Here is a 9,051-nt window from a genome sequence, read left to right as displayed (position 1 = left end):
AACATAATCATGTCTCCCTCTCTCCGAGGTAACAGTGCTGTCCCTTTTATAAGGGTGACGGCGGAGATGTCTAAGTGCAAAAATAGATAAAACAGCGATCCCTCAGGATCAAGGATCCTGAGGGATTCGCCAACCCGTTAATTCTCAGTTATTTCTTTTCTCTCCTGCGTCGGGTTGGTATCTCCACCTCCTTTTCTGGGCCGATTCGCTGTGATTTGCTTTGCCGTGTTTGCATTCGGTCTCTCGTCAAAGGGACAACGATTATCTCGTCCTTGTCCTTTCCTTTGGAACGGCAACTTCTCGTTTTCACTCCTTCCTGCATGAGGAAATGACAATTGTCAACGTTCATATTAATCTCACATGTTTCGTTATAATTCTTTATTGTTTTCCAAGTTCATGATGCAAAAAGGTTACAAGTTCCATTTGAAAAGATACTGAAATGATCATCAAAAACATACCTTTTTTAGTACTCCACAATGAGCAGGCCGAGGAAGGAAATAAGGAGAACGTCCTTGAAGAGTGGCACATTCCATTGTTGATGGAAGAAAGCAGTGAGGACAATCAGCAGCAGTAGCAACAACAACATCAGTAGAAAGAGGAAGAAGCAGGTGATGTAATCAATAAGTCAAGCCCACTAAGGTCTGATGCAAACAGATTTGAGGTGAGTCCCTTACCGAGAAGATCAGGTAGGCAGACTCAAATACCAGCCAGATTGAAAGAATATGCTTTAATGTCAAACATTTTAAATGTTATAGAGCCCACAAATTATAAAGAAGCTAGTCAATCTCATGAGTGGAGGGCCGCAATGAATGAAGAATTTGAATCTATTATTAGAAATAATAATTGGAAACTAGTTGAATTGCCTGAAGGACAAATACCCATAGGTTGCAAGTGGCATTATAAACCTAAATTCAATGCAGATGGGAGTATAGAAAAGTTTAAAGCTAGACTGGTAGCAAAGGGTTATTCACAGAAAGAGGAAATTGACTATGAAGAAACCTTTGCTCCTATAGCCAAAATGAATACTATTAGAATGTTACTTGTTGTAGCCACAAAACATCAGTGGAAGCTACACCAGTTAGATGTTAAGTCTGCATTTTTAAATGGTGATTTAAAGGAAGAGGTTCATTTAATGCAGCCTGAAGGGTTTGTTAAACAAGGGTTGGAGCATTTAATTTGTAGACTGAAAAGATCCCTTTATGGTTTAAAATAGACACCCAGGTCTTGGTACGAGAATGTTGATTCATTTTTCTTATAGCATGGTTTTCATAGGAGTAAGAATGACCCAAATCTATATACCATGTATGATGAACATGGGTAGATAATTTTTATTTCCTGATATGTGGATGACATGATTATAATAGGTAATGTAGATGCATTAATCAATGAAATCAAATTGCAGATGTCACAAGTTTTTGAAATGAAAGACCTCAGAAGTTTACATTATTGTCTAGATCTGGAAGTGTGGAGAGACTCTGAGCCGACTTTCCTTACTCAAGGGAAGTATGTTAGAGGACTGCTCAAAAAGTTATGAATGGAACAGTGTAAGACAACATGAGTACCTTTGCAACAAAACCTAAAATTGTGCAGAGACGATGGCTCTAAGGAGGTGGATGCTACTTTGTATAGGAAACTAGTTGGTAGTATAATATATTTGACTACAATTAGACGAGATTTAGCATACTATGTTAGTGTGCTGAGCCAGTTTATGTCTAAACCTCTTGAAAGTCATTGGGTGGTAGCAAAGACTGTACTAAGGTATCTTCATGGTACTTGTGATTATGGTATTTTATACACTGATACATCTGATGTTACTTTAGCAGGTTTTTTAGACTCTGATTGGGCAAGTAACCTGGATGATCAACGATCTATCATAGGTTATGCATTCAGTGTTGGATCTGGGGTCATAACATGGAGCAATAAAAAGCAGAGCACTGTGTCTTTATCTTTAGTTGAAGCCGAGTACCAAGCAGTATGCGCAGCAACATGTGAAGCTATCTGGTTGAGGAGGCTTCTCCATGATGTAGGAGAAGAGAAGAAAGAAGCGATCGTCATCAATTGTGACAACCAGAGTTCCATTAAGCTGGCGAACAACCCTGTGTTTCATAAGAATACGAAACACATAGATACTCAGTTTCACTTTGTAAGGGAAAAAGTCCAGTCAAAAGAAATTTTTATTGAATACTATAAAACATGTGACAATGTGGCTGATATTTTTACAAAGCCTCTTGGGAAAGTGAAGTTTGAATTGTTTAGGGGGATGTTAGGACTTTAGGATAATCCTTTCTCCATTAAGGGGGAGAGTTGAAAATAATTAATATTATATTGTATTAATGGAGAAATGGTTACATGGTTGTAACATAACTCCTTAAGTTAGGATTAGTTCCTAGGTTGTAGGAGTTTGTTCTCACCTCCCTATTCCTTTGTGATGTATTTATTGATTCATCTTTGATTAATTGATGAGAGAGAGAGTGTACGCTCTTGTTTACTCTAGGTCCAACTTGCTCACTGGTTAATTTAATTAATTTCTTTTCTTTCCAGTTTTCTAACATATCATTTTATAGAGATCCAATTTATTTGAAATAGCCTTCAAGATATATCATTTTAGAGAGATAATGTAAATGGTGAGGTCTAATTAGACATTTTGGTAAAAAAAAATTTTTTTGCTCAAATCTTAATTTGTGTTGTTTAAGACCCCTAGAACACTTGGAATGTGGAGTGTTAAAACACCTACCCCATAATACATCTCACACTTCTCAAATAAATAAATAAATAAAATACCAAAAAAAAAAAAAATCATAAAAATTAACTTTTTAAATTATTATTATTAGTTAAAAAATTTAATAGGATTAAACAATATTTTACTTACTACTATTTATCCTCACATTACCATAGAAATTCTTAATTTTAAATAGCTTTTATTATAATACCATAAGCCAATACAATGACTTATCAATACCACATACAAATATGACAATCAACATTTTCTTTAATTAATTAATTTTTGATAAATTAATTAAAAAATACAATTAACCTGACAAATAACTGCAATTAACTTATTGTGATCTAAATAAAATTTTATACAAATTAATAAATCCATCTAATAATCCTTAATAATTAAATTAAAATTTTAAAAATCCTATTTTATGCTTATAAAAATCATTATTAACGCCATTAAAATCGTACCCGGAGCCTCACACAATTATTCGGGTAGAAGAATCGTACAGGGAGCCTCAGCGTATCCGCTTAAAGAAGTGACTGCAGGGAGTTGATGGCGAGGGAGTGTAGAATCAGTGACGGGTTGTAAAAAGGTTTGCGGGTCGAGTGAGATGAACGGTTTAAAGCAAACCGCTGGTCCTGCAACGAATCTGAACAGCCGCCATAATAAGTCAAATGCAAACATAGTCTTCCTCGAATCTGAACAGCCGCCGCCATAATAAGTCAAATGCAAACATAGTCTTCCTCCCGTGTTCGCTGCCTTCAAAAGCCAATAGCGACGACCCTGTTAAATGAATGAAAGGGATAAGGAAAACTTAGTATAACACAAGAAATTTGATTAAATAAATGTGAAGTTAAATTTATTTTTAATTGCAGAAAGAGACTCGACGAAATGTGAAACAACTTTATTCACTCACTCAGCATCCATAAGTGAGAGCATTGGAACCTCACACTTTACCGACATACGGCTAAGATTTTTCTCTAACTCAGCTTTAAAATATTACAGGAGCACCTTACCTCATCGAATTAAAAAAGAAATGGAGAAGGGCGTTGAGCTCGTGTCCTGCCTTGCGATGGCGCTGAAGCCGAAAACATTAATGAATTGTATGTTGCTTATCGTCAGTGTATGGACGCGTCTGCACCTCTTAGCGGCTGAGGATTTTAATTATGCCTATTGGGGTGATTGCTCGACCAACCAATATAGAAACGGTAGCGATTTCCAGCATAATCTAAACCAGGTTTTTAAATCATTGTCATTGGTTGAGAAGGTCTCAACGAGCGGATTAACACTAGTGTTGAGGGGAAAAACACCAATAATGTTGTTTATGGGCTTGCCCAATGCAGTGGGAATATAAATGCCTCGGACTGCAAACAGTGCGAAACGGAGGCGGCAGCATTGGTTGTTGAGATGTGTCCAAGCAACACCTCTGGATTCGTTTGGCTAAACGACTGCTTCTTACGTTACGACAATCATAGCTTTTACAATGATTATAATAAGAGCGAGGCTACGGATGTTGTTTGCAACACCCAGAAAAGCTATGTTCCAGCGCAGTTTGGAAATATTACTGAGCACGTGCTCTCAAATACCATCGAAAAAGCTGTGCAGAGTCCTCAACTTTTTGCTAAAATTAAAGTTGACACCGTCTATTCGGATTCAAGGGAAATGTACAGCTTAGTCCAGTGTTGGAGAGATCTGTCCCCAACAAAGTGCCGCTCCTGTTTATCTGTAGGTCGGTCAAAGATATCCGGTGCCGGTAGATTGAATAATATCAATGGCACGGCATGCGCAACTGGTGCTAATGGAGCACGCTACAGAAGTCGTCACTGCGCTATGCGTTACGAGATTTACAACTTTTTCAATACTTTCATCATTTCGCCGCCACCGCCAACGCCAGGCGAGGGTCTTCGGAGATCCGAGATTTCCCAATTTACTAAAATATTTCATCTTGGTGCACTACTTCTTTCATCATAGCTTACAACGATTAGGGACATACTGGTTTTATAGAGATTAATTCATTCAGTGGAATAAACATAGCTAATTTAAGAAGGCTTTATGTGCAAGTTTGTAGGAGGGAAAAGATCTAAGGTGCTTCCAATAGCTCTAGGCGTAGTAGCCGCTACGGCTGGATTAATTGCATCCATAGGCCTTTTCATGTGGATCCGACAGAAAGGTTAGAAACGGATTCCCATAACCAGAGGTCCCTAATTTTATTTTATTTTTCTCAAAAAGAAAAACCCGTCTTACTTTAACCAGAGGTCCCGAAATTGTGCCCCTTATTAGCAGGGATCTTATGAACTGCTTACCTATTGATGTACCTCAACATAAATAGACGTCATGTAATTGTTTTGGCAGGTGAGGAAAGAGAAATCAGCTTATCGCTTCCTGAACTGAATCCGGAACTCATTTTTAAGTACCATATTCTGAGAGACGCTACTTCCAATTTTAGCGCAGAGAACAAACTTGGCAAGGGAGGTTTCGGGTCCGTCTATAAAGTGAGTGTTACATCATTGCTTTCAATTGAATTAGTGATTTATATCCCGGAACAATAACTCAAGTAATTAAAAGCTGATTTAAATTTTAATGTAAATAATTGCTCTCATTTCATTTGGGATAGAGTTATAGCCAGCAACAGCTCCAAGTCATAATGGAGAATATAAAGAACTTACCTGATTGATGTACAGGGCATTCTACCTGACGGCCAAGAGGTTGCAGTTAAACGACTGAAAAAAGGATCAAGTCAAGGAGACGCTGAATTCTTGAATGAAGCAAATGTCATCAGTCGTGTTCAACACAGAAATCTAGTGAAATTGCTTGGTTGCTGTGTTGAAAGCTCAGAAAGGCTCCTGGTTTACGAATACCTCGAGAACAGTAGTCTCGACAGAATTATATTCGGTTGCTTCTAGCGCTTTAACTTCTTAATGGCCGCATGGATCTTTGATTTGTTCCAGTTTATGTATGTAGCTTCTTAATGTTTTTACTTCCCGATATGCATTGTTGCAGATACAACAAAAAGTCATTCACTTAAATGGAGAGAGCGATATGAAATCATAGTTGGAACTGCGCGTGGGCTGGCCTATCTTCACGAGCAGTCTGAAAATCGGATCATCCACAGAGATATTAAAGCCAGCAATATTTTACTGGATAATAAACACAGACCCAAAATAACAGACTTTGGCTTGGCCAAACTCTTTGCAGAAGATCAGAGCCATGTTAGCACTAGAGTTGTCGGAACTTTGTAAGAATTATCTCTCCAGATTAATCTTTTGAAGCCCTCATTGATTTAATTCTTTTTTCAATCTTTTGATGCCCTCATTGATTTAATAAAAGATTATAGAATATGAGCCAACTACAACTCATGTATCAGAACGGTTAATATCTTTTTAACATGGTTTAGAGTTCATTGTAAATGACGTTATGCAGAGGCTACATGGCACCTGAGTACGCCTTGCGCGGGCAGCTGACAGAGAAAGCAGATGTATTCAGCTTTGGAGTTCTTCTACTTGAGATTGTGAGCGGAAGAAAGAATCAGGGTTCGGTTCAAGCCACAGAGTTTCTTATCGAATCAGTATGTTTCATATGGATTTCATGATATCTTTCAAGTGCAAATTTTCTAAAATCTCCATATATAGCGTTGTGATGCCTTGCTAACTAAAGTCTTATGTTGTTTTGTTATATTGGGCAACCAGACATGGAAACTGTATCAAGCAGAAAGAACTTTAGAAATTATGCAATCCACATTGAAGGGCACTTATTTGTCGGAGGAAGGGTTTAGAGTGATTAAAATTGGTCTGCTGTGCGTGCAAGCAGCTTCAGTGTTGCGGCCTTCAATGTCCCAGGTAGTATCGATGCTGACAAATGAGAGAGAAAATCTTCCATCGCCCGCAACGCCCACTTTCGTAGATCTTGATGGTGTTTTTGTTGACGCTGACAAAACATCAATCAGTGCAGCAACTTCTTCCACGACACCTTCCGAAGTCCATTCTGCAGCTGCTTATCCTTCATCGGGCGTTTTGGAGCCGAGATGATTGGATGTCGTCACACCACTCAAGCCATAATGTCCCTCTAGCAGTTACACAATAAGGCGCGTCAAACGGTGTATTTAAACACTTTGGGGCCCAAAACCTTGATCCAGCGGAAAAGGAGGATTATGCAGTGATACTAAATTCATACATCACAGACAAAGCAGTGTGCAAAGAGCAAATTGTCCAGTTGTACGAGATCAGCGATAAAGCAGTGTGCTACTAGTAGATTTTCAGTGGAAATTTAAATAAAGTAGATTTTCCCGTTGAAATTCCATGTACTGTAAATGCCCTTGAAATTCCATGTACTTGAAATTCCAAGATTACTCATGTATATGCCGTTAACTCTTCTTCATGGTTGCTCTTCATCAATTAAAATTGGTCAGTGTATGGTTATTTTCATCATGGTTGTTATTTTTTCGATACGTTTTTTCCTCCCTAAACTTCATCCATTAAAATTGTAATTGGTCAGTGTATGGTTTTATAACTTCAATTTATATATCCTTTTATTAAGCATATCAACCATTTTCAAGTTTGTTAAATCATGGGAAAGTACAAATAAACCTTCCATGACGAGATTGCCACACAAGACAGAGAAGCATAAATCTGGGCAGTTAACATTCTGAAATGACTAAGTCCAACGCACCAAAACACGGCCAAGTAACAGCTAATTATTTTGGTCTTTTCGGATTGCTTATTAGAGTCAACCAGATTTCGCACAAGCACAAGAGAAGGTGCGGTATGCTAAAACAAAGGAAGGTAAGAGTACCTCCCTGATGCACCTTGGCAGTTTACCCGGTCTAAATTTCTATGAGGACCTCCGTGGTGCACCTTGGCAGTTTTCCCGGTCTAAATTTATTTGAGGATGGGACTAGTCATTAAATTTGAACCGTTTGCTCTTAATTTAAATGTGAAGGATATATATTCATGCAATGTTTTTATGATGAAAAATTAAAGGAAAAAATATTTCAATGGGAAAAAATATTTATCTCTACATTTTATTTCTAAAGTTAAATTATTTTTAAATATTTTATTTTTATCAAATTTATTTCTGTTAAATTAAATTAAATTATTTTCAAATATTCTGTCTCAGAGCAAAAATGTGCTTGAATGTCTTTTCTTATCATGTTCCATGTATCCCAAATTATATAAATTTAATAATTCAAATTACACAAAAGGTATTTAATATCGAAATAGTACAATTTTCTTACCAGATTCCATGTATCCCAAATTATATAGATTTAATAATTCAAATTATACAAAACATATTTAATATCCAAATAGTACAAATAGAAGACTCCCATCATTAGACTTCTGCATTTTTCTACTTTTTATTTTTTCCTTACTATTTTATCTCTAACCAGTGTAAATTGAAGGCTCCTATTTATCATAATCCTGCATTTCTCTATTTAACATAATGACAATTTACAATAACACTGTGAATCTATAATTTAGAGTAACTGGAAAAGATCTACAAAAAATGCAGGAATAGAAGAGAATCTAGCAAAAGTGTAAATGGAATTGAACCAACATTTTCCAAGTAGATGGAAAGTGAAATATAGATGAATGCCAATTGGGTACTTGTTCATCATTACATTTATGGAGTGTTAGGCCATCCACCAAAGTTTCAATATGTATATCATAAGCCCCACCTAGATGCCATGACTTTCAAAGGGAAATCATAGTGTGTCGATTTAGATTTTCTTTTGAGGTGGACAATTATCCATCGTTGACGTTGAGTTATACTGTGTTAAGCCATCCACAATGGTTCCATTCTAGCTATGGTCTACCCCAACGCATGGAATATGTTTCAATAGAAAGATAGTTGGTGCAAGTCATTCGTTGCTTCTGATTTAACTGCTGAAGTCAATAGAGTGAAATCAAAGTGAATTGTCGACCAAAGTTTCATTAGTGGTATTGTTTGTCCTACCAGGATGACATGAGTTTCACAGGGATGAGACTTAGTGCTAGTCCCAGGCTGTAGTTTTTTAGGGTTTATTTTAACCAAAAAAATGAAATACATATGAATGAATAAATTATGTGAGAGTTAAGAGTCAAAGCACCAAATTTAATATGTAATTCCTATTATGGCTAAACTTGCAGCTAAAAATTGGCTGATGAATATTGCCATGAATCTCTAGGACCTGCTGACTCCACTCGGTCTTGTCGTCAAACTAGAAACCGAACCTAGGGTTGGGCTCTGCCCAAATGTTCAAGTGACGTTCAGGGCCCGCTTTCAAATATCCAACTAAGTCTTTCCCAATAGACACCTACCCACTCTAGAACATGACCAAACTCTCATAGGCTCCCTCT

At 37.1% G+C, this 9,051-nt stretch overlaps 1 protein-coding gene across 1 annotated transcript; it reads left to right on the top strand.

Annotated features, from left to right (window-relative positions):
* Positions 1–4,745: 4,745 nt before the first annotated feature.
* LOC149241695 (cold-responsive protein kinase 1-like) lies at positions 4,746–7,127 on the top strand. Its single transcript, XM_089367576.1, has 6 exons — positions 4,746–4,889; positions 5,072–5,211; positions 5,401–5,611; positions 5,720–5,954; positions 6,140–6,284; positions 6,406–7,127. The coding sequence occupies exons 1-6, from the start codon at positions 4,772–4,774 to the stop codon at positions 6,742–6,744; spliced, it is 1,188 nt and encodes a 395-aa protein (XP_089223702.1). The 5' UTR covers positions 4,746–4,771; the 3' UTR covers positions 6,745–7,127.
* Positions 7,128–9,051: the final 1,924 nt, after the last annotated feature.

The sequence above is a fragment of the Pinus tabuliformis genome, chromosome 8, assembly GCF_031772625.1.
Source record: "Pinus tabuliformis cultivar Carrire ecotype Pingquan chromosome 8, CPIR1, whole genome shotgun sequence".
Classification (NCBI taxonomy): domain Eukaryota; kingdom Viridiplantae; phylum Streptophyta; class Pinopsida; order Pinales; family Pinaceae; genus Pinus; species Pinus tabuliformis.
This window is presented reverse-complemented; position numbering and strand designations above follow the sequence as displayed.

What these genes read in the sequence shown, in the direction of transcription:
- LOC149241695 (XM_089367576.1), top strand. Translation starts at nt 4,772, where the DNA reads ATGTGCAAGTTTGTAGGAGGGAAAAGATCTAAGGTGCTTCCAATAGCT. An exon ending in CATGTGGATCCGACAGAAAG is followed by an intron (nt 4,890 to 5,071) that starts GTTAGAAACGGA and finishes TTGTTTTGGCAG; the next exon opens with GTGAGGAAAGAGAAATCAGC. An exon ending in GTTTCGGGTCCGTCTATAAA is followed by an intron (nt 5,212 to 5,400) that starts GTGAGTGTTACA and finishes ATTGATGTACAG; the next exon opens with GGCATTCTACCTGACGGCCA.